Below are 25,568 nucleotides of genomic sequence, written 5' to 3' on the forward strand. Positions count from 1 at the left end.
ATAAGTTTATTCATCAGAATTAGTTGATAACAGTTTTACCAAAATTACTATAACTTGTGAGATTGTATATTTCTCAGACTAGCTCAGTACTGTACAAATATGAACGTAACACTTTTAAAATTTCACGCCCTGGTGAGCTTTTCTGATATAAAGACGAATATGTGAAAGCAAACGATTCATAAGATCCGAAACTGTTAAAGAGCTTTATGACAAAGTGGTTAATGAAAAACCAAATCAATCAAAAATCCATTTTATATGAAGGTGTTGAAACATAAACTTTTCCAATAAATCAACCGATAATCTGTTCTTAATCGTGTCAGTATCGACACAATGACTGCTAAGCTGATAAAATTCTCTATGGCTAATAGTCAGGCAGTAGAGGTATCGACCCTGTGCTGTAAACATGAATTGAACGTGTTTTTTTTTTATTTTTAAAACGTTGTCAGCACTCGACACATCCGAAAAGATTTCTGCAAAAATAAAACATCTTATCTTTATATTCTGTGTTGACTGTGCATGACTTTATATATATATAACTGTTTTAAAAATTGCAATTCATGTAAGTTGTGTGTGTTTATGTGTGTTATATACATTGATATTACAATTCAATAACAACTATCATTGTCAATTGATAAACCTATTTTGTGTCCCAAGTATGTACCTAAACTATATCAATTATAATTACAACTGCAACTTTGAAGAGGGCCGTAAAAGAGGAGAGGTATCTGCACGGAAGAACACGAAATAAAATTGACATTTCACGATGAACGAACAGTTACAAATATCTTGCACGTTGATCTTTTTACCGATTTAATGAAACACTGTGAATAACGAACCTTTTTCACGGCTGCACGTGAAATAAAAATGGCAAAACATTTTGCACGAACAAATTTATTCAGCATTACGATTTTTGAAAAAGATTCATTAATGAACTTGTTGGAGGTTAATGATAAAGTTGGTATTTTATGCCATTTTAGGCCATAGGTGAACCTTGTCCTTTCTTGTAGAAAGAATTTCCCGACATTATGGATTGATGTCAAAAGAAGTTTCCCGAATGCTATATCAATCGAAACGATTGATATTTTAAATAACATGTATGATACAGGATTTTAATGTTTTCTTAAGGCTATAGAAACAATCGTGTAAATACTGAATACAAAATGAAATATCATACATGTGTAAATAAAGATTTGTCAAATTATTTATCGATCGTACTTGAGAAAATTCTATAATTGCATATTACATCTACTTTATAAATAGTTAGCATAATACATTTACAAATACAACATTTTCTCGTGACTCGATAATATACATCACACCTTGGTTTTGAGATATGAGCAAATTTTCTGTTCTTGTCTTTCAGTTTTACTTAGAGGTTTATCTTAAAACGTTATCAAAGGTACCAGGATTATAATGTAATACGGTAGACGCGCGTTTCGTCTACCTAATACTCATCAGTGACGCTCAGACCAAAAAAGTTATAAAGCCAAACAAGTACAAAGTTGAAGAGCATTGAGGACCCGAAATTCCAAAAAGTTGTGTCTATTTACCATTTTGTTTTACTTTGTTGATATTACTATTTATTTTTTCATAGTGATTGTGATTATATTACAATGTTGGATGCTGTTACGTTATTTCATTTTAACATTTTTACTTAAAGTGTCTGTTTTTTTTGGGTTTTTTTGCTCACACTTTTTTGTCAAAATAATGGTCTTCTATGCGAATGTCATATAAACGAGAGGATAAGCTTAGTATAAACTAGGTTTTATCCATCGTTTTCTACTTAAGGAAATATCTGTTCCAAGTTAAAAATATGACAGTTGTTTTACATTCGTTTGATGTGTTTGAGCTTTTGTTTTTGCCTTTATATGAAAGACCTATCGTTTTGAAAGCCACTTGGAGGGTTATTGTTTTACTTTTTATAGGATAACGTCCATAAAGCCTTTTTTCTATTCATAAAACGTCAAATGTGAGTGTTTAACATCAACAAGCATTCTTTGAGTATTGAATGGCAGTACATAGTCCCCTACCGAATAAATTCAATGTAAGGGAACGAAATTCTAACTCGATCTATAACTTGTCATGGTGCAACCCTACATGAAATAAAAAACAAATCTAGGCCTTCAACTCAATTCTTCAAACAATATCATTAAGAAAGGAATAAAAAAACTGTTATTTATCTTAGTACAATGTCTTTTCAGATCTTAAAAAAAAACAACTTCCGAAATCTATTTATTGATAGGTATTTCATCAAAAATCTATTCCTAGGGAAAGTTGAAAAGTTAGTTATTTCCCTTTGAATAGAAATCTAGCAACTAATAATTATTTCATCCACAATTTTGTTCTAGGGAAAGGGCTTTACTTGAACAAAAAAGAGAGCTAACATCGTGAAAAAGATCTTGTCTTGTAACTTGTCACGAGGAAACAATACACTAAATATCAAATTAATATCTTTAAGGATGAAGAAGATAAAACTAAACAACTATATTGTAATTTGTCGGACTGACGGATGGACAGACGGACAGAAAGACAGAGTGCCAACCTAAACTCCCCTTTGACTTCGTCGGTAGGGGACTTATAATTGGAAGCAATTACAATATGCCGCTATTCGTCTGCGTGTTGTATATTATTTATGAGAAAATCAGCTTAACAATATTGAAATACCAAATTACTATCTATTGTCATCAATAACAAAAAGAAAAATACAAGTTTTGGTGACTTTGTTGAACGCATTCATTCTACCAAACTTAAAATATAATATAAGCTTTATACAGATTAGCCTGTAGTCCTGAATATGCTTGATATGTTTGCAACTTGACGTTAAGCTACCAACAATTAATAAATGAAATTTGTCTGTCTCATGAAAACTCATATTATCTAGTGACTGATAACACCAGCTTTCTATTTATGTATAGCAATATTCGAGCTGCTACTAAATACAGTGTAGATGTCTCAGTTGACACAAATGGCACCAGTTCAATCAAATGAGTCATATATCCTAGGCTATGTAACAACTTTTCCCCCTTAGCATTTCTAATTACTTTGAACGATTGAAAGCAATAGTGATGGGGCTTAAGGTCTGGTGTTATCCATGGCACCAGAGAATGTCTAATAAATGTTTCAAACAAATCAAAGATAGCTTCAACTGGTTTGAATGTTTTTAATTTAAGATTTTATGTTATAGATAATGCATATTTTAAGTTTTGTCTTAGAACGCACCGAGGAGTGTCAGGATTAATCAAATGAAATATGTGAAAAACCGCCCTAGTACGGAGGTCTTTCCTTGGTCACCCTGACACCCCGAGATGTGTTTCACAAGAAAAACCTTAAGATATGTATTATCTGTCTTATATACCGTCCACATTTTGTTTTTGTTTCTAAAGATTTGCAAAATTTTGCATCCTTTATTACCGACCACACTAAAGTACGATATTACTTTTTAATGCGTGCTGGTGTTTATAGGCCCTACGTCTCATGTAGAATGTGAAATAAAACTCAATATTAATCTATATACAAACCTTTGAAAGCATTATCAATGCACAATACAAATATTACTGTAACTGAATGAAGTAAGACACGAATTATTTGTAACCATCCGAAAGAGGTGTATGAAAAATACAAGTCACTTTGTAAGTAATTTATTGTACTTAGTTCATGGAAAGGGGGATATGTTGATGTTTTGTTTTAATTTGTAATGACTCTTGTGTCGGAAAAGTAAAAAAATTTTCAACAATTTAAATCGAATCGAATGAACAATTCAGAAAATTTTCGTTTGATAAGCTATACAATTTCTTTACAGATAATCAAGTGGTAATCTTATACCCTCCCCAAATTACAGGTCATTATTTTATGCCTTGGAGCATATTTCCTTGAAACATGGTATTGTCCAGATTAATTATTCGAAAGAATGACCTTTTATTCTGAAAGAAAACAACTCCATATAAGCATATAAGCAGCTTAGGAAAAATAGTGATACTGTGTATTGTTGATTACAATTGCATAAAGTCACCAAACAATTTACAACAATTCACAAAACTTATACTATATATTTTACTGTTACAGTAACTGTATTTAGTAGACCTGTCAAAACAATTATGACATGCATCAACTAACAACAAACATTGAATTACTTTAATATGCTTGTCTGGATAGCCACAAAATAGAAGTGACAGGGTTAGACATGTTTTTTATAGCATCTAGTCCTCCACAAAACCTGCAACATGGGTGTAGGAACTAAGGAAAAATATAAACTTTAATAAGAAGTTGGAAATCCATTTCTTGAGCACAGAGCAAAACTAAAAACAACAAATAATTTTACAGTTAAGTCGGCGTCATATCTTGACTTACATCTAGAAATTGACAATGAGAGTCGGTTGAAAACAAAACTTTACGACAAAAGAGATGAATTCAGCTTTCCAATTGTGAACTTTTCATTTTTAAGTAGCAACATTCCAGCAGCACCTGTATACGGGGTATATATCTCCCAATTGATACGATATTCCCGTGCTTGCAGTTCATATCATGATGTTCTTGATAGAGGGTTGCTGCTCACAAGGAAGCTATAATCATCTCTTTTGTCGTAAAGTTTTGTTTTCAGCCGACCCTCATTGTCAATTTCTAGATGTAAGTCAAGATATGAAGCCGACTTAACTGTATCTATAGTATCCTTTATCTCTAGCTCGATGGGATAGATGCGTTCCACATAGTCACCAAATTATGAATTGTTTAATGAAAGAACATCATCTATATAGCGGAAAGTAGAGTTAAAGGATATTGCTAACATTAACCTCGCCGTTTTTAGTCAATAATATATAAATATATTGTTTAGCCTGCCTATCCTTTGCAAGAATAGCATTTTTTCCCCTTCCTCGATCCATTTTATTCTTGATCTAACTTGGGCTCCTTCGTCTTTTAAAGAGAATATCTCTTCTAATTTTTTTTTATCTGATTAAAAAGATAATTATTTTTCTCTATTAGGCAATTGGTCTAATCTTTCATTTCTAATCTTTAGTTTGTTTTCCATTACTTAAATATTATTTTTCCTTTCTTTTGCTTTAGATTTACAGTATTGGATAGTAGACTCTCTGATGTCAGTTTTTAGCACTTAATCAGGACATTCTTAAATGTTGTTCGTACTTTTCAATTAACGTATTTATTAGGTTATTGTACTGAGTATCAGCTTATATACTTTATTCATTTTAAAATATCCCATTACCATGATTGGTTACATAAAAGTCTTATTTAAACAAAATAGGTAGGTGGTCTGTGAATGAAATTCTTGCTAGCCTGAATATATCAGCAGGTACAGTTTTTATGCGTCCTTGTGTGCATATTATAAATAAAAGTCTATTTTATTAGCTTTATTTGCCGAATTTTTCCTTTTCCATATATATTGTTTTTTTTTATCTTCATTTACTTCTCTCCAAATGTCTTTGTACTTGTTTGGCTTTTAAACTATAATTATCTGAACGTCACTGATGAGTCTTATGTCGACGAAATGCGCGTCTGGCGTATCAAAATATATCATTAAATGATCCTTTTTTTAAATATCCTGTTTACAAATTTTTTTATTTATCGAAAAACTTATTTGGCACAACTTTTTTGAATTTTGGGTAGGCAAAGTTCTTCAACTTTGTACTTATTTGGCTTTATTACTATCTTGATCTGAGCGTCACTGATAAGTATTATGTAGACAAAACGCGCGTCTTGCGTATTAAATTATAATCCTGTTACCCTTGATAACTATCTATCAGTTTGTGTGTTTTAATTAACTGTTTTCAACCAGTGATTGGCTTTTAAAACTTTGTATGTAGTTCATTATGCTTTGTATCTAAAGTTGAGAGTAGATCATTCATATCTCCCCCTAATAATAAAGCACAAAAAGTGTGTTCTTCAGTTAAGTAACTTGCTCTTTGATAAAATTGGTTTCGTGCATGAACTTCATTAGGTGCATACAACTTTAATAAGGTTAACATCTTATCTTGTATTTCCATATTGATTATGAAAATTCTCCCTTTTTATCACAAAGTTCACTAATTAATTAAGAATCAAGTGATTTGTTAATAAAGAAAGACACTCCTCTCGAATTTGTAGTGCCTAGTTTATGAAGTTGGATGCCACGGAATTCATTGTTAGTTTGCTTTTCATATCTTTTGATAAATGGATTTCTTGTGCCATTTAAATGTCGTAAATCTGTTAACATGGTTAATAAAACTAAATAAAAAACCTAAAGTGTTTTTTTTTCTCGCTAAACCTTGACAATTTAGTGAACAAATGTGAAGGTTTTATGGTTTTATTATAGTATTAAATTATGTTAATTTTTAATACTTTAAACGATCTATTTAAAGCTGTGAGAACCTGTTCTATATATCGTGACTCAGATAAACACAAAGTTATTTTCAGACCTATAAATAGGATAGGTAAAATAATTTCTATTTTTAGCTTCATTACTTTACTTTCCGAAACCATCTTGTATTTTAGACATTTAAATTGTCACATACTGTTATTGTTATAAATAGTGAACGTAGTTTTCAATTCAGACTTGTATATATGTATATATATAACATCACCAGTGTGCCATAACAGTATTGACATTATGCTATGAAACTCAACGAACCATTGCAGTATTTGAATTCATATATATCTACTAGTATGTGACACATACCAAGTAATGCATGGTATATCAATAAATGTATTTGTTTATTGTTATAGCTGTCCAGCAGCGCGTTAAATTACATTTAAAGTGCACAGATAAAGACGTCATATATATTGTATGATACGCCATTTTCAAACAGTAAAGGCATTGCAGAGTACGATCTTACTGAAATGGCTCAAATTATGGCACAAACGTGTGAATTTTCCTGCAAAGAAGAGGCAACATTGTACTGCAAAGTGTGTAAACAATTTTTGTGCATTGATTGTAAACAGACAATTCATGATAAATTTCCAAAATACAAGGATCATGCAGTAATGAATATTCATCAGGAGGGGAATTGCGTTTTCAGACCACACCCTGTTTGTGAAACTCATAAGGACACATTTGTTTTTTATTGTTGTAAATGTGAGTGTCTTACTTGCGCGGAATGCATGACAAGTACTCATAATGAACATAAAACAGAAAAAATAAAGAATGTCGCAGATGCCCGTCGTCATAACGTTAACCAAATTGTGCAACAGTTGAAAACGAAAGTGGATATAGTCAAAAAGAAACTAGAGACAATCGATACAGAACAATCCATTCAAATACAGGCTGATTGTCTGTCATATGTTAAGAAGGTCGAGGAAACTGTTGACGATCTACATATGATAGTTGATAGACATAAACTTATACCCTTGACCACTGCTTCTGACTTTAAAGACATCGAAAATGAGGATTTAGGTAGAAAAAGGGTGTTCTTTAGAAGACGTCATGATGAAACAGCGATTCGTTTATTGAAGTTTGAAAATCTTTTGAAAGAAACGCATGATAGTACATTTCTCACGGAATGGAAAGCTCTACAAACAGATGTCCAAATGAATAACGAGGAAACTGACGATCCGCTAGTAGCCCCTCGTCGAATCGAAAGTTTCAATCAGAAAAAACTTACGAAATTCGTCATTGACGAAATTGACGAAAAATTCCAAATGAAGTAAGTGATAACAGATATATTATCTCTTACTTAGTTTTTCCATTATGACCAGGTGCCCGAAATTTAATCCTAACTAATATCCAAAATGAACATTTTTATAATCTTAACCAAGGTATAGATACCCTTAAAAAAACTTTTTTTTAATTTGTTTGGTAAAATGCCGATCAAGAAAGAGATAGAAATTGTTTTCTTTTTAAATCAATCCGAGGTTATAAATGATATGAGATATATTGTTTGCCACTGACCCTGTTTGGATCCAAAAGGGGGTAAAAGAAATCCACAATAGTGAGACGAAGGTTATGCTGAAACTACTTGTATCAGGAGAGGGGAGTAGCAATCCGTATAGCGAAAGCACATACGGTAAGATCTATAATGCAAACCATGGTAAAAAGTAAGATAACAAAACTAACAAACTCCAAAGAAAATTCAAAACTGAAAGACCCTTTTTGAAAAGTCAAATTATTAAAAATACCGAACTATAATGAAAATAGAAAACGGGAACTCCCTTTTCCAATGTTATAACCAAATGATCAAACACATCTATCGAATAAGAAATAACTGTCACATTCCTGACTTGGTACTTATAATATATGTTCAAGACCATCATGTATTATTTGTGATATTGACACAAAAAAATTTCAGTATTATCTGCAGTCTTGAATACTATATGAGAACATACATATCCCATATGCATGTTAATTTGGAATATTTGAACTAAAGTGTAGAAAATTGACAGTGTCAAATTATAATCGTCCCGTTTTTAAATTCTGATACCAAAAAATTACCACTTATTACAAAATCGAGGTACAAGTCTAAATATGAAACCTTCAAAACCGAATTCCTCTTCATTTCGCCAACATCACATTCATAGACCTATACTTCCACTGTTCACCTGTCAAAAACGCTTAGTTAGAATGATTTCAGCCATACTTATTCCGATCGATTTCTTTTAAGCTTAGGATGATTAATTCAATACAGCTGCAAATCTATAACAGCATGTCATGACAGCAAGAAAAACTCGTTTGATAAAGAAAAATAATTGACACACTCTACAAGTAAGATTTCAAAATGTTTAATAAATGCATGATATAGTTTAATACTTAAGTGCAAGTCATAAACATCAATACATACTTCAAAACCTTATGAAGAAAACTTACGTCTTAGCAATAAATTATATTGTACGAGTTCGCAAGTGCAATAAAATATAAAGATAAAGAAAAATGATTTAAAATCCTTAATTACAGGACAGTTATAAATTTGACAAATATTGATTAAATTAACCATAAGTACTTGAATACCGAATATTAAAGTATCAATAATACTTCGTTCAATTTCGCAAGTCGGGAGTCTGCAGCAGATGAAAAGGTTGCATATCTCGTTTGCTTGCGTGTAATATTGTAAACTTGAAAAGTCTCTCTCTTATTTCGTTTTACTATTTAAAATGAAAGTTATACAATTTATTTAATAAATGCCATATTATTAAAGATGCAATACATTTATCTATCAAAAACGCCCAATCGTTAAGGTACATTTGTAAAGGAAGACCTATTACAGTATCGGTAAATATTATATTCTACAAAGGTATCTAAATGAGATGTTGATACTATATATAACAAGAGACACACACACAGTCATGTTAGAGTCAAGGGCCAGTTTACCGACAAGTTAATGAGAATGACGTCTTAAAATCTTAGAAAGAAACAAATTTATATGAAGATTAAAAAAAAAACATAGTTTCATATCTTCCGTGATAACAGTAATTATCTATTTTAGTAGTTACGATGTGTTTACTAGGACGAAAAAAAAAACAACAGAAAAGGTTATCGAGAAGAAAAAAAATAATCTACTAAATATCAAAATACAAAAAAGTAACTAAATAAATAAAAGTAATAAATAACAACGAAAACAGTGTCATATCAAACAACTACAAGAATGCTCGTAGTAATTTTAACTAGGAAAATACCACAATATTAAGTATAAAGTAACATGTGTATATGTCATAGATTAGAATCTGTAACAAGTCACTTGATAAATTTAACTATTTGTTTTATGTACAGACTGAAAGAGCAGGAAAAGGAAGTGGTCAGACTTACAGAAGGCATTGGTGTACTAACGGGTGAATTGAAAGAAAAACAAGAACAACTGGATGATCTATCAAAGTAAGCCATACTAACAGGTGTTCGATTTTACTAAGTAGTCTTAATTAATATTGAATCAAAAATTCATGTGTGTTTTTGAAAATATAATTTCCGTCTGAATAAATTTTAAAACAATCTAATTTAAACCGCTTTCATTTACAACCTATAGCTACATTATATTGAGTGCCTATAGAAACGTCGCATCATAATCCAAGTTGATATTTTTTTTATCTAACAATACAAAATTGCATTTCGAAATATTTTGCTCAATCTTACATACTAGTTAAGTCTGCAAGCGGCTCATACAGTTCATAAACTTGTGTCATATAAGAGTTACGATCATAATTTTCACTCAAATGTGATAGCAAGGGAAAACTGTTAATTTTCAGTAACTTTTGATGACCTTTTCTAAATGATTTCAGTATGGAGGAAATTTGCAATCCATATTTTTGATTTAATATCAAAAATGTTCAAATCTGAAAATCATAAAGCTCTGAACATTATTGGATATTTTAAAAGGTCTCCATCCTTCTCGGCCAAAATAAGCGAGTGACTTTAACCATAAAATTTAATTTTTAATGCACCTACCTAACACACGGCTAAATTATACATCATTTGAAAGCTACACATCTGTACTCTCTGTTTTGCCCGGTCGTAAAGAAATTGTACGGTGCAATTTCCGTCAAATCAAGATCAAAGGTCAAGGACGAATAAGTACATATTTTCTAAGATTTCATCTTGATTGCATAGTATGACTTTTGTACACTAAATTCATATATGCAAACAATTTAAACTTTTAACAGAGACATTAACAGACATTTATCATATGCATATATAAATATTTAAAGCGTTTTTTTGCTAGACAGCACATGTTTCCTGAAATTCGAGCAAAAGTTAACAAAATGTGTGAAAACCCAATTTTTTCTATCTGATGCAACTGCTAATCACTTAGAACTAAGTAAAACCCTGTAATGACTATCAAAGAAGTTTTTGACATCATAAATTTCCTAAAAGTATGCTTACATCTAAACAAGTTTTACGACAAAAGAGAAGAGCATAAATCAACCCATAAAAACACTCCTTACTACCAAATTATAAAGTTTTCATTTCTATATAGCAATATTATAGCAACGGCTGCATATCTATACTACTAAAGGAGGAGACCGATGTCATTGAAAATCCTCTGAAACAATAACAAGTCCGAAATATTTATGATATGACGTATAAATGTAGGGTTTTGTATTTCCTTAATTTGTCCCTGCATGCTCAGTCGACGTACTGCCCGCGAAATTAAATAAACCTTTTTATTTAAACACTTGCCAATTGTAACGCGATTTCGCGGAATCTTCTTGTGGAGTATATATCTCCAAGTTGATACAATATTTCAGAGCTTGCATTTACTTTCACGATTTTCGTGAACGTGCGTAACTGCTCACAATGAAGATATTAAATAAAGGCAACTATAGTTTACCGCTATTCAATAGTCATCAATCGATTTACTAGTAACTGAAACAAATCCGGGTCACAAACCAAAACCAGGAAAATTGCATCAACTATAAGAGGAAGAACACAACGATATAACAGAAACACTGAACTGCTTCAAAAACAAACGCCAACATACAAAGAAAGAGATTAATGGATACCAACTGTCATATGCCTGACTTGGTACAGGACATTTGAAGAAAATGGTGGTTCGAATATGGTTTTAAACCGAGTTCAAATGCAAAATTGAAATTATCCCGTAGAACATTTTATGGACGCAACTACTAGTTGGTTGACAATTATGAAATATCTATTTCGCCAGATGACGACTGATAAGTTCCAAACGACGTAACCAAAATACCGTCATCTCTGCCTTGATTGTCACCTACCGAATAAGGCTTGGCACCGAGTTAGGAATTACATAGCCACAAGACGGGTGTCACATGTGGAACATGATCTGCTTACCCTTTGGGAGCCCCTGAGTTCACCACAAATATTTTTGGAGGGTTTGTGTTACTCAATCTGTAGTTTTATATGTTGGGTTTTGTATACTGTTGCTTGTCTTGTTCGTTTTTTGCCCGGCTTTCATTACTGCAAGTTAATGTCGTCAAAGTAAAATAATACCAAAAGGACAATCAACATCTCAAACCATGAATCAAATAAACTTTATTAAAACAATGAACAAAATTAAATTAAAGTCCAAGAGACAAACAACAGTCCACAAAACACAGCACACCATGAAAACGATCACTGCCTAAAACAGCGAATGATCTTATGAGGTCAGGAAGGGTATTCAACTTTTTCATTTTTTTATTTCACAACTGCTTATAGTGTTTTACATACACAATGACCTGCCTTTGTATTTTAAAAGCTTATGTTGAAAATGATCAAAGCATCTTTTATTCAAACAATTAAAGCAATTAAACTTCTAAACACATTTAATATGACTAACACGATTTTAAACTAAATAAGAAGCAGCAGAATTCTATTTAGTTCGTTTACATCCCGCTTTGGACAAGAAAGTGTTTTTACAAGGTTACTTATTTCAATGTTGCCTACGATTCAGTCGCAAAGTCATGTTTGCATTTAAACATGATTACAAAAAGTAAATAAGTTTGATTTCGTAAAAAACATATTTTTACCACAATTAGCTCGTACATATTCTTTTCGAACTTTAAATACCCCTTCTTTTATTATGGAAAATCATTCTCCTCCCTGATATTGACAATAAGCGATGTGCTATCTTAACATAGAATAACAAAATGATCACTATTTGCAGATGTCAGATTTTTGGGCAACTACAAACACTTCAATACAAGGCTGTTCTATGAACAATAATTAATAATTGCATCTTAAAATTACAAAACAAATATTCCTTGACCTAAAACATATACATTTATCTATTTTTTTAGCATACAAATATCGATTCCCCAAGATATATTTTGCTTTTTGAACAATTTTTCATTTTTCTAGGATTTATGAAATTGAAATTTATCATCTAACCTCTTATGTTTTGTTTGATTTGGAAATAATGCATCATGTTCCATAAAGTTCATATGATCTTTTCGAAAATTTTATGGTACAAGAATTAGAAAATGGCTTTTTGTTTAGTAATCGTAAAAATTGGAATGTTTATTCATGACCTTTGACCTTGATTTAACAGAAAATGCACCGTACGATTTTTTTACGACCGGGCAAAACAGAAAGTACAGGTTATTAGCTTTCGAATGATATATAATACAGCCGTGTGTTAAGTGGGTGTATTAAAGTCGTTAACTAATCGTCTTTTTGAAATAAGTCACTCGCCTACAATGTTCGGAAATATCATTACTATGCACATGTATTTCGGTAAAGAAATTTTCAAAAAATGAATTTACAAAAAAACTAATCTCCGAGAACCTTTTCAAAACGGAAAGTCCCTCATTGAATGGTTTAATTTTAAGCTTTAAATTTTAAACACATCAAACGAGTGAATAAAAAATGTAATATTTCTTATTTGATACAGGCATTTTCTTATGTAGAAAATGGTCGATAAAACGTGGTTTTATATCTAGCTGCACCTCTCATTTCCAAGTGAACGAAAACAAAAGAAAATTCACTCTTTTTATGAAAGAGTCGAGAGAAAGTCATTAATTAAACAATACTGATGACGATACTGATCAAAAGTTATTTCTAAATAATAATTGTACATTTTAAAGAAATTATTTCTCAAACTGTTTGATAAGGACATATTCATGTAAATAAACAATGTTTTATCTTCAGCATTATCGAGATAATTGCGTTAGAACCTTTTAACACTAAATTTTAAAAACTGCCAATTTTTTATACCAAATCTCAATGACTTACATTGTACTCGTAATTGTTTAAACCTAACCATTCTTTGTCGGCTGAAGCTGGAAGAAGGACTTGTATCTTACAGTCGACCATTTTACTGTATAAATACAAAACAGTATATGCATACTTATCCTGCTTCTTTTTGAAGCGAACTGATACATTTGAATCATCGTTTTTGTGGCAGTTTACTCTGCGATTTCCGTTAAAATGCTGTCGACCTTTATGGAAGGTAACGTCGGTAAAATTGAGATACATGTTTTTATGTGTGAATTATAAATTGCTGCTAAACCATTAGTGTGTACTGTACATTGTAGGAAAATAAAACATGATTGTACTCGCTACGAAAAAGGAGAAAGCTCGGCGAACATTGCGTTTCTCGCATTTAGATTAAAGCTGATATAAATAATTGTTGCATATTCCAACAATGAACGAATTTTGTATTTGTAATTTTCAATGACGACTGTAAAAGAGGGAAGAAAGATACCAGAGGGACAGTCAAACTCATAGATCGAAAATAAACTGACAACGCCATGGCTAAAAATGAAAAACAAAAACAGACAAACAATCATTAAAGATGATTTAAAATGCTGTTATCAGTTAATATTTTAAATTAACTGTAATCTTATTTATTGACCTGTTAATGACACCCCTCTTGTCCCCTTTTAAGATTAGAAAATTTGTTCACGATTTTCGGGATTACGATCCTTTTGCCTGATCACCAAGATACGGTGTAAAATATACAATACCTATAAAAAAACGATGATGTGGTTTGTTTGTCTATGGAAAAAATTTACATAAGAAACCAAAGGAAGTATGTGTTGATAACCATAAGTCATCGTACGACCTTCAACAATGACCCACATCAACATGTAAAAGGTTTTGCATAATGGAGATCATAAATATAGATCAAAGGTCTTTTTTTTAATAAACTTGAGAATAGAAAGTGGGAATGTGTCAGAGACAAAAACCTGACCAAAGAGCAGATAACAGCTGACGGCCACTAATGGGTCTTCAACACAGCGAAAAAATACCCCACCGAGAGGCGGGCTTCAGCTGGCCCTTAAATAAAATGTAATCTAGTTCAATGAAAATGGACGTCCCACTCAACTTCATAACATATAAATGAACTAAAATTAAAAAAAAAATAAATAAATAACAAGACTATCAATTGCAAGAGGCTCCTGACTTGGTCCAGGCGCTAAAATGCGTCGGGATTAAACATGTTTTGTATAAATCAGGCACAATCAATCAGGCGAATTTGTCAGAGAATGAAGAAGAGATAACCAAGATAACAGTAACAGAAATAAAAAATTTTAGTATTGCATTTTATAATTCCAAAATAAAGTCTATTGTCAATGATTTATGATAACGAATTTTGGTAGAGGGAGTGAACAATGTCTCATACTTTTCTATATTTAAATTTATTTCAAGAATAAAAAAAATATACCTTCTTTTTAATTGAGTGAACGGGAAAAAATACAGACTAAGAAATACACTTTTATTTAAATACTGGTAATATCACGAAGCTTTTAAGTTTTGTGTGTCAAACACACCTTCCCTGTTGTAATGACTCGTTAATAAGGTATTTCACTTCACCTATTTGATACAGTAAATTCTTAGTATTATTATATTAACATGTAGCCTTTTAATATTGTATAAAAGTCAAAACTTGAGCCAGGAAAATCATTTTCTTTTTATTTATGCGTTTCCAGGACAAAACAATCAGCTCAAACACGCCTTAAAAGTACAATGCGTACTCGACTGTCTCTTTACGATAAGATAATTGCCCATTTTAGACCCCCTCCAAACAAAAAACTGTTATCGGGGTGAGGGGTTTCAGGAATGCAAATTAAGATCAATATTTTATCCTTTCGTGTTTGTATTTTTTTCAGTTGATTTTATGCTTGTGCAAATTAAAAATCAAGAAGCATTTGCATCTACCGAAATCGGTTGTTTTGTTTAATGTGCCTTTGATTTAACAAAATAAAATATCGTGTAGCTTCATGCTACCAATTGAATATAAACAAGTGTATAAGATGCAAAAAAAATCTTAAATTATAAAGCAACATTTATAAGTAATGATAAGGTAGCACTCCATAGTTAGAAAATAAAATTAAAAATGAGCCACAAAATGTTTTATCATCTCTTATTCCTGGATTTTAATACATTAACCTAACTGTTTGTGTTGTACATGTGCATATGTATGTAATCAGTATCTTCCATAGATTTGGTTTCGAAAGTTAAAAGGGTGAAAAATAAATCCTTTTATGTGTATCAATGGCAACATTCTGCATTTATTTACCCTAAAATATTACAAAACGGGGGATGAACATGTCATATATCCACCAAAATTTTGATCAAACTAGAATTTCAATACCTTTGAGTGATACCTTTGAAGAAACTGTTGCCATCATTCTTCCTAATGGTCAAATAAAACATGGGTGTCTCTCGTCTCATTTAGTTGTAAAATCTAATCACAAAGTTCGTGCGATAAAAAGTTGAAATTGTTTCACAATAATTTCCGGACCAATGTATGGTATGGACATGCATGTAAATATACGGACTGTCATACAGAAAACAGCCTATATTACAGACATTACTTACTCTCTATGTTCATATAAACCCAATACGAAGGCTATTCTAATACTCAGCTATCCAAAAATGAATTTTATTGCACACTAGCTCTCATATTTAAAAATTCCACAGGGGTCAAAATGCGAAACTACACATCTAACTGTAGAGTGCTATCTTAAGGTTAACGCCCCCCCCCTTTTTGCCTCCATTTTTAGTATATTTTCTGTGTTAAACTAGCTGTTACGCTTGCAATGGTACTATAGTTTTTAAGATTGGTTCAGTAATAAAGATTTTATTAAGGTTAGCAGTTGATGTTGAAACAAAACAAAAAAGTGTTTAAAAATAAATGCTGGATCATAGTGACAAACTTCAAATCTGTCTCATCTTTGGGGTAAATTCTAAAACTTTTCCCTTTTTTTGTTTAAAATCATTAAATTACCTTCAAAGAGGAAAAAATATACAATGTTTAGGTATTTGAAAGCACTCATAGGTCAATTTTGCTGTAAATAGCATACCTCACCTTGGTTATCCCGTCATACTTTGAACCACACTATTATTTTATTTATTTTTATTACTTTTACTGTCAAGTCAGTTTTTGTTATATCTATTTTGCGTGACTGTATTTATGCAACACGTCATACTTTGAACGACAAAATTATTTCATGTCAACCTGTGCGAATTTCAAACGCGCAATTTTACACCAGTACTCAAAACCCTCCTTCCTTGATGGTTGCAATTTACATAGACAAATAAAATCGTATAATATAATCAAAATGAGGATGTTAATTGGATGTATGCCTTTTTGTGCTTCTTCGTTACATTTGTTGTTTTTATAGTGATTAAGATGATAACACAATGTTGACTGCTGTACCCATATTTGTGACATTTTTACCTATTGTTTGTTTTGTTCACGCATCGGTGACATTATAATGAAATTTGATGCGACTGTCATACAAGTGAGAGGTTTAGCTAGCTATAAAACCAGGTTCAATCCACCATTTTCTACATTTGAAAATGCCTGTACCAAGTCAGGAATATGACAGTTCTTGTCCATTCGTTTTTGATGCGTTTTGTTATTTGATTTTGCCATGTGGTTATGGACTTTCCGAATTGATTTTCCTCTGAGTTCAGTATTTTTGTGATTTTACTTTTTAGAAGCTCTCAATCAGGGTATATATAACAGTACTGGCATTATTAAATTTAATTAAAACCAAATTATAATATAAAATCCTGCTAAAAATGATTATTTGACTTATTTGCATTCAAAAATATAAAGCGATACATTCTGAGGATATCATATAAAGCGCAATCTTTGGTAACAAGGGCGTAGCTAATAATGTGGTACAAATTTAAGACCGCAACGGAACTAAGTGTCAAAATGTGTATATTTGGTTGCTAAGGACAGTAAACAATAAAATAAACATGAATTACAATCCTATCAGATTTTTTACTTTTACAACTAAAACAAGAATATAAAAGACTAAAGATGTGTGGTAAAGTTTATCTTAAAAAGTGCATTTCTGTGCTTTCTAATGTGCCATAAGGTAGCACTCCACAGTTAGAAAATAAAATTAAAAATGAGCAACAAAATGTTTTATCATCTCCTTTTTCTGGATTTCTAATACATTAATCTAACTGTTTGTGTTGTACAAGTGCATATGTATGTGATTAGTATCTTCCATAGATTTGTTTTCAAAAGTTAAAAGGGTAAAATATAATTCCGTTTATGTGTATCCATGGTAACATTTTGCATTTATTTACCCTAAAATATTGCAAAAAGTTGTTGAACATGTCACATATCCCCCAAAATTTGGACTAAACTAGAATTTCAATGCCTTTGAGTGATACCTTTTTAGAAACTGTTGACATTATTCTTCATAATGGTCAAATAAAAAATGAGTGTCTTTTGCCTCATTTCTTCGTAAAATCTAATCCCAAAGTTCGTGCGATAAAAAGTTGGAAAAAAAACATTACAAGAATTGCCAGACCAACGTATGGTATGGACATGCATGCAAATATGGACTGTCATACAGAAATCAGCCTATATTACAGACGTTACATAATCTTGATGTTCATATAAACCCAATATGAAGGCTATTTTTATACTCAGCTATTCAAAAAATGAATTTTATTGCACACTAGCTCTCATATATAAAAATTGCACAGGGGCCAAAATGCGAAACTACACATCTAACTGTGGAGTGCTACCAAAAATTTTGACCCACACAGTTTCCATTCAGCACAAATATTCTTGTTATAACGAATCAGATTAAATGCAAAAATATCAGTTGCAGCCTTTAGTTTGTTTATTTATATATGTATATGAATATAATTATGAAAGACAGCAGTGTCTTTTTTGGAAAGTTGTCATTGGCAAACATCGACATCTTCTTTTTATATGTTAAGCCATGTCAAGAGTGCCCAAAACAAGTAGTTGTCGATGGTTGCTTTCTGTCATATTTGTCTCTTTGTTCAAAGTTGTCACGAGTTAAAATCAGACCAAAGGTATTCATTTTTTAATCGTTTCCATTTCATATCTAGTATTTTTTATGTTTTTTGCTCGTTGTTGAATGTCATACTTTGAATTGCAATTGTTCACATCTTGTTCCATTCTGGTTTTTATTTTTCAGTCATGTTTGAAAAGAAAGTCTAGGTCGTTTGTTTTCATCCAGTAGAAATGTATTCGAGACAGAGTATTTTTACAAGGAAGACATTAGAGGTAGCAGTTGTTAGATCATCTAACCTGTTATATCTAACTGATATAAACCAGTCAAACCTTTAATGTCGTTATAAATGTCGCTTTACTCGAAGCACCTTTTGAATTGTTTTAGTTAACATGTTATGAAGAGAATCATCAATTTAAGGGCATTTATTAAATATCTTAAATACAACTTTTCTGTTTAAATATATTTTCATCTGATATTAGACGGAAGGTGTTGGCCTTTTATGTAATAACCAAAAGTAAAAATAGGAGTCATATATCCGATTAAATATAATTATCTACCAAATTTTATTGATTCTGTAACATCTGTGTCAAATATGACAAACTTTTAATCCAAAATCACCAGCGCCGTATCAGGACCAACCATCACAATCACAGGACCCACCGGTACAGTATCAGGACATGAATAAACTGAGAAAATGCAAAATATTGATAAATTGGAATGTTTTTTTTTCAGAAATTATTGATTGTCTTGAGGATTTTGGTATAGAAAGCGGACTCCAGGATAATTTTTGTTTTAATATTTTAGTTCTAGATTTTCTGAAAATGAGCCATTTTGTGTTATGCTTACTGAAACAGTTAAGAGGGTCACATTTTTAATGGTTTGCCTATGAACTCATAAGAAACAAATTAAGAAATTTCAACTGTTTTCTTTCATTTTTTATGAGAGAAAACGTCAAAAATCATTATTTTCGTCTTGGTTTACATATTGTCAATGATCATCAGCACCAGTCAGGGCCGCATCACCAGCACAGACAACCTTACCCACTGTGAACTGGTTGACAGTTTTTTGTCTTCACATGAATCAGTTCAAAATAGTTTTTACGTCATATTTTGATTGTATTTTTTTAGATTAGCTCGAGAATTAAAAGAAAAGAAGAATGAACTAGTAGAGGAAAACGGCAAACTGAAAACGGAAATAAAAGAGAGAAAAGTACAAGAAATCTCAAAGTAATTCATTTTGTATGTTCATTTTCTTAATTAAAGTTGTCTGATTGACAATCAGACCACACCTTCCTATATCTATATATGATATATTTTTGTTTTAAGACAGGTAAACGTTCCTAATAATGTAAAGGGACAGGGTTAGTGTTCTAATACGAAAACCACTCATTAAAAATTAAGCTTACAAAAAAAAATCGAAATTGGATGATTTATACGTAGAATTTTGCATTCTTCCACTTTTGCATTACTTATTTCATCATTTGATTTTGTTTATTTTGGTTCGTTTGGATCTCAAATAATGCAAAACTAATAATTCACTCGCATTATATTTAGCTGTCGCAACTACAAACAAAAAAACCTATACAATTAAGGCTTTAAATGTCCACAGTTAGGGGTGAAAAGAATATTTTTCTCTATCATTCTCTTCTTCCGGTCGTCTTTCCATACTGACTTTTACGATATATATGATGTGTTGACTGCAATTAGGGCTTCAATCAAAGTGTTTGTGTTTGTAAATCGTACTACTACGATTTTCCTGAAAAAGAATAATAAATACGTTAGTTCTTATTTAAATCCACTCACAAATAAATTCATCATAGATACCATGGTTGAAAATTTGTATTCGCGTCTCATCAGTGACGTTTTGAATAAAAAAAAGTCAAAAAGGTCAACGTACGAAGTTGAAGAGTATTGAGGACATAACAGAAAAATCCTGACGTTTTGCAAAATACAGCTTGAGTAACCTTTTCCTGAGATAGAAAAGCAATATTATTTGACAAGGATCAGCTTTTGACGAATCATTATATACACACGCTTGACATAATTTCATACAAAAAAAGGTACATTACCGCCTATGCTATACCGAGAAACAAACGACTAGTACGCTGGAATTTTATGTTGAATTATTTGTTGAATTTGGTTGAAAACTTTTTTAGATTAATTTTCGACATCGATAAAGGAATGGAATGTATGCCTTTTATCACTGAGTTCATTAAGATACCTGTCAAACATATGATTATTTAATTTCGCACTCAGATACATTTGTAATGTTCTTTCCATTAGCAATCCCAATTTTCTGATTAGGTCCCTTTAATATACGCCTCAGAATTGTATTCAAGAAACAAGGATAAAGCTTCCGTTGCCTCATTTTTAGAAATATACCTCCTTAATTGCCACTGAAATAGGATTTTGATAAGGTCTAACTTCTGTGAGAATCACTTGTCTTAAACAAGATCTAAATTTTTCTTGAACAGTGCTACAAACGAATTGATCTTTTGGTAATCTGTCAGATAGAATTTATTCTAACTTGCTAATAGTTGTTTCCCGTGATTAAATTTAATAAATCAAAAGCTTAGGTACTACAGGAAAAGTCAAAGTTAAATAACGTTAAGTAAAGCATCTCTGTGACCATGAATAATAACAGTTCTTGTCGTTATAGAAATCAGGAGCAGTTAGCTAGAATGCAATATTTGACATTTGACTAAAAAGGACAATAACTCCTTAAGGGGTCAGTTGACCATTTTGATCATCAGACTTATTTGTAGGTCTTACTTTGGTGTACTTTATTGCTGTTTACAGTTTGTCTCTTTCTATAATAATATTCAAGATCATAACCAAAAAGCTGTAATATTTTCTTTAAATTACCAATTCAGGGGTAGCAACCCTAAAACGGTAGCTTGATTAGTCTAAAAATTTCAGGGTAGATAGATCTTGGCCTAATAAACAATTTTATCACCGTCAGATTTGCTTTAAATGCTTTGGTTTCAGAGATATTAGCCAAAAACTGCATTTTATCCTATGTACTATTTTAAGCATCTTGGTTAACGGGTGGGATCAGTGGACACATTTTTCAAACTAGATAACCTCATGATGATTGTGGACAAGTTTGCTTAAATTTGTCTCAGTAGTTTCAGAGAAGAGACTTTTGTAAAAGATTACAAAAATAACGAAAAATTGTGAAAAATTTACTATAAAGGGCAATAACTTCTTAAGGGGTCAACTGACCATTTTGACCATGTTGACTTATTTGTAGATATTTCTTTGCTGAACATTATTGCTGTTTACATCTAAGTACTTTATTCTACGACAAACAATGACTAAAAAACCTGTGCCAAGTCAGAAATATGACAGTATTATCTAATCTTAGATTTTGCAATTTTATTAGGGACTTTCCGTTTTGAATTCCGATCGGAGTTCAGTGTTTTTGTGATTTTACCCTTTGTTTAATTCCGGCCTTCATTGTTGGAAAAAAATGATAATTTGAAAAGATATTTCTTGGAGCACTTTGAACATAGAACAGAACTATGATTATGCTAAATTTCATTTTAATTAAGTGTTGTGGGGGTATATTTCAAGTTTCCAATACATATCAATACCTAATTAATTTATCAAGCTGTTTATGAAGCGTGATTTACACACAGTAATAATGTTGTTTTAGGGCTTTATCTACGTGGTAACATATATTGTAATTGTGTAATGTCGTAAGTTAATTTTATGTGTTCTTTGTTGTTCTGTATTTAAATGTTAACATGTATTATAATACTATTTATTTATGTCTTTCTCTGTCTTTGGTGTTCCTGTATTAATTTATACCGTATTTCTACCACGTCGTGGCTTTTAAGCGCAAGGTTTGTGTAGTTATAAAACTAGGTTCAACCCCTCATTAGTTTTTAAAATATTGCAGTTGTTATCAAATAGTCCGTTTCTATGTATGCTGGCGTTTATTTTCATATGAGTTGGTGTCAGCCATGTTGATTGTTTTGATTGACTTGACTGGCTAGTTATATTAAATCAACGGGTTTAAGAGTTTGTTAAATTGTCAAATATACCTTTTTGTCATCTGTTTATTGATTTCTGTTGCAACACACAAATAGGACTCCGAATGACCAGTAGCAATTTTTCGATAAAAATCGCAGATTGCATCATAATCAAGGTTTGTTTACAAAGAAATACCTGCAAAATCAATTATTCGGCACTGGCGGGTACCAAGGGTCTCGTGTAAGTGTCACAAGACACCACAAAATGTAGAAAATTTTGATGGGAGTTGAAACACCGCACAAAAGAATAAAAACATTCAAAAGGAATATCGGAATAATGTTTATGAATTTGACCAAAAAAAATGTAATTTATATTTGTGTTTGTCAAATAAATGTCATTTTTGCAGAACTTCTTTATTTGGAGCCGGACCAGTAGATTTTTCAGTTAACTGTTCCTGCTTAAATTCGACCCCTGTATATATATATATATATGTATATACAACTCGTCTAAACATCAACCCAACAATCTAGCTAGATTAAAACTGACGAGGAAAGGTAACACACGACCACCGAAAGCTTTATTTTTGTGAAGCCCAGGTGGTCGTGTGGTCTAGCGGGACGGCTACAGTGCAGGCGATTTGGTGTCACGATATCTCAGTAGCATGGGTTCGAATCCCGGCGAGGGAAGAACAAAACATTTGCGAAAGCAAATTTACAGATCTAACATTGTTAGGTTGATGTTTAGACGAGTTGAATATATATATATATATATATAACTCGTCTAAACGTCAACCCAACAATAACATGGTCCCGCAAGACCACACGACCACCTGGGCTTCACAAAAAAAAAAGCATCTGTATACATATATTTGTATTAGTGAATATCTACATCTCGACAGGATGAAGGAACATGTATATACATATATGTAAAATATTTAACATGTTAATTGATAAATTTTACATATATGTACAGACTAAAAGAGCATGAAAAGACAGTTGTCAGACTCACAGAAGGAATGGATGCACTGAAAGACCACCTTAAAGAAAAACAAGAACAAATATCAAAGTAAGCCAATATAAATGGTATTTAAAAATATTATTTTAATTAGTAATAATTTGAAGAATCATTTGTGCATTTTGGTAAGATATCAACCGACTAAATTTTAAAAACACAACAACATTATACTGGGTGCTTAAAGAAACGACACATCGTTATCCAAGTTGGTCCATTTTTTTAAATAACAATGCACACTTGTTGCATTGGCTACATGTACATACTGTACCAGTCTAGTCTCCCATCGCCTTTTGATCGGCAATTTGTATATTTTCGCTTGATAATTGCTTAATTATCTGATGCATTTCTGTATTATTGACAGTACCTGATAATCGAAAATATTACACAATGACGTCTCTTGTTACACTACAGCAACGTCACACATTAATGTCCATTCGAACCAGTTTATCAATTGTATATACGTGACTTCATTCATACAACTTAATTACTATTCCAACGTTTTCTACGCTTAAAAATTATTCTTTTTTCTACTTAACTTTATTCAATATTCTCGAACTGCAATACAATTGATTATGGAAACTTGGAATGTGTCAAAAAGACATCAACCAGCAAAGGAACAGAAAATAGCACAAGGCCACCAAAAACAGCGAGTATTTCCAGCACCGTGAGGTGGACTGTAACTGAATCCTATACAAAAAATATACAGTTTCAGCGAAAACGGACGTCACCTGAATACTGCAAAACATATAAATGAACCAAATTTAAACAAAGGCTCTCACAATCATGAATCGCTCACTTGTAATATGGCTTAAATTTTTCATCGATGATTATTTGTGCTTTTCAATATATTTATATATATAGTTATAAGTGGCTTAAAAAAATGCCATTTAAATGTTCTTGTTATCTGTCATATTTTCATCAAAATCAAATTAATGCATGTTCGATTTTATACAAAATAGCCTCAAAGTGCCGCTTAAAAGTGGCGTTAAAATACCAAACAATCAATCAATCAATCAAGACAAGGGAATAAAATACATAATTTATACTAGATACTCTGTATTTATTTAGCTCGAGTTTGGAAAAAATCGATCCAGCAGTTTCAAAGTATTAGATTTATTAAAGTGAGCAAAATAGATGAACAAATTAGAAAAAAATGTCTTTCAAGGATTTTAACTCCTGCAGGGGTCAATTAACAATTTGGTCAAATAAACTTATTTTCTTATCTTACTTCGCTTATATTTTTTGCTATTTACAGTTAGTCTTCAACAATAATAACTTTCAAGATAATAACCGAAAATTCCAACTTTACTTAAAATCATCAGTTCACGGGCAATAATCTAAAAATCAGATACCCGATTCTGCCGAACATTTCAGGGAAGGTAGACCTAATGAATACTTAAACTTAAACTTCTTGTCCGTTTTGCTGATATGAAAATAATTAAAGTATGATTTATATAATATTCAAATTGTTTCTTTTACTTCCTCTCTGTCCGTTCGTCTACCCGGACTGACTTTTTAAGTTTTCTTTAACAAACTGCAAAATTATAGATTATAAAAGGTCAATCTTGCATACCGTAGACGTTTTTTCATTGAACACATTGAAAGTGACCGGGTTTTCTAACAAACTTTTGCTCAATCAAGGTCAATATAATACATACAAAATTCAATAATTTATTGGTCGAGTGAAACATGTTAAAATCAATGATTTTTGTTATGAGAACTATTTACCCATAACCTTTAAATAAGATATATTAGAAGTTATTTAATTCTTTGTAAAACTGTCTTTAGAACTAAAAACATGAAACGTTGATACTATATCATAAGGGGAAAAAATGCGCAATCTAGTTTGAGTGAAATTATTCATTCATCCGACATGCAAAACAGGATGACATCTGTAAAACACTAAGCAGAAAGCATAAGGTGACCTTTAAGAAATGGAAAATTACTGAATACTAAACTTGTTCAAAGGGTATC

The 25,568-nt window shown here is 31.4% G+C and overlaps 1 protein-coding gene across 2 annotated transcripts in view; it reads left to right on the forward strand.

Moving 5' to 3' along the window:
- The first annotated feature begins 6,412 nt into the window (after positions 1 to 6,412).
- Positions 6,413 to 25,568, forward strand: part of LOC139500621 (E3 ubiquitin-protein ligase TRIM45-like) — a 32,594-nt gene continuing 13,438 nt past the window's right edge. Inside the window, exons 1-4 of one of the 2 annotated variants that reach the window (XM_071289372.1) lie at positions 6,753 to 7,628; positions 9,686 to 9,787; positions 18,787 to 18,875; positions 19,731 to 19,785. In XM_071289372.1, coding sequence (XP_071145473.1) covers positions 6,826 to 7,628; positions 9,686 to 9,787; positions 18,787 to 18,796 — 915 coding nt within the window. In that variant the 5' untranslated portion in view covers positions 6,753 to 6,825 and the 3' untranslated portion in view covers positions 18,797 to 18,875; positions 19,731 to 19,785. Of the gene's footprint in view, positions 7,629 to 9,685; positions 9,788 to 18,786; positions 18,876 to 19,730; positions 20,092 to 25,568 lie in introns of those variants that run through there. The other variant, XM_071289371.1, reaches the window with a different exon arrangement.

Source organism: Mytilus edulis, chromosome 13 (genome assembly GCF_963676685.1).
Source record: "Mytilus edulis chromosome 13, xbMytEdul2.2, whole genome shotgun sequence".
In the NCBI taxonomy this organism is placed as follows: domain Eukaryota; kingdom Metazoa; phylum Mollusca; class Bivalvia; order Mytilida; family Mytilidae; genus Mytilus; species Mytilus edulis.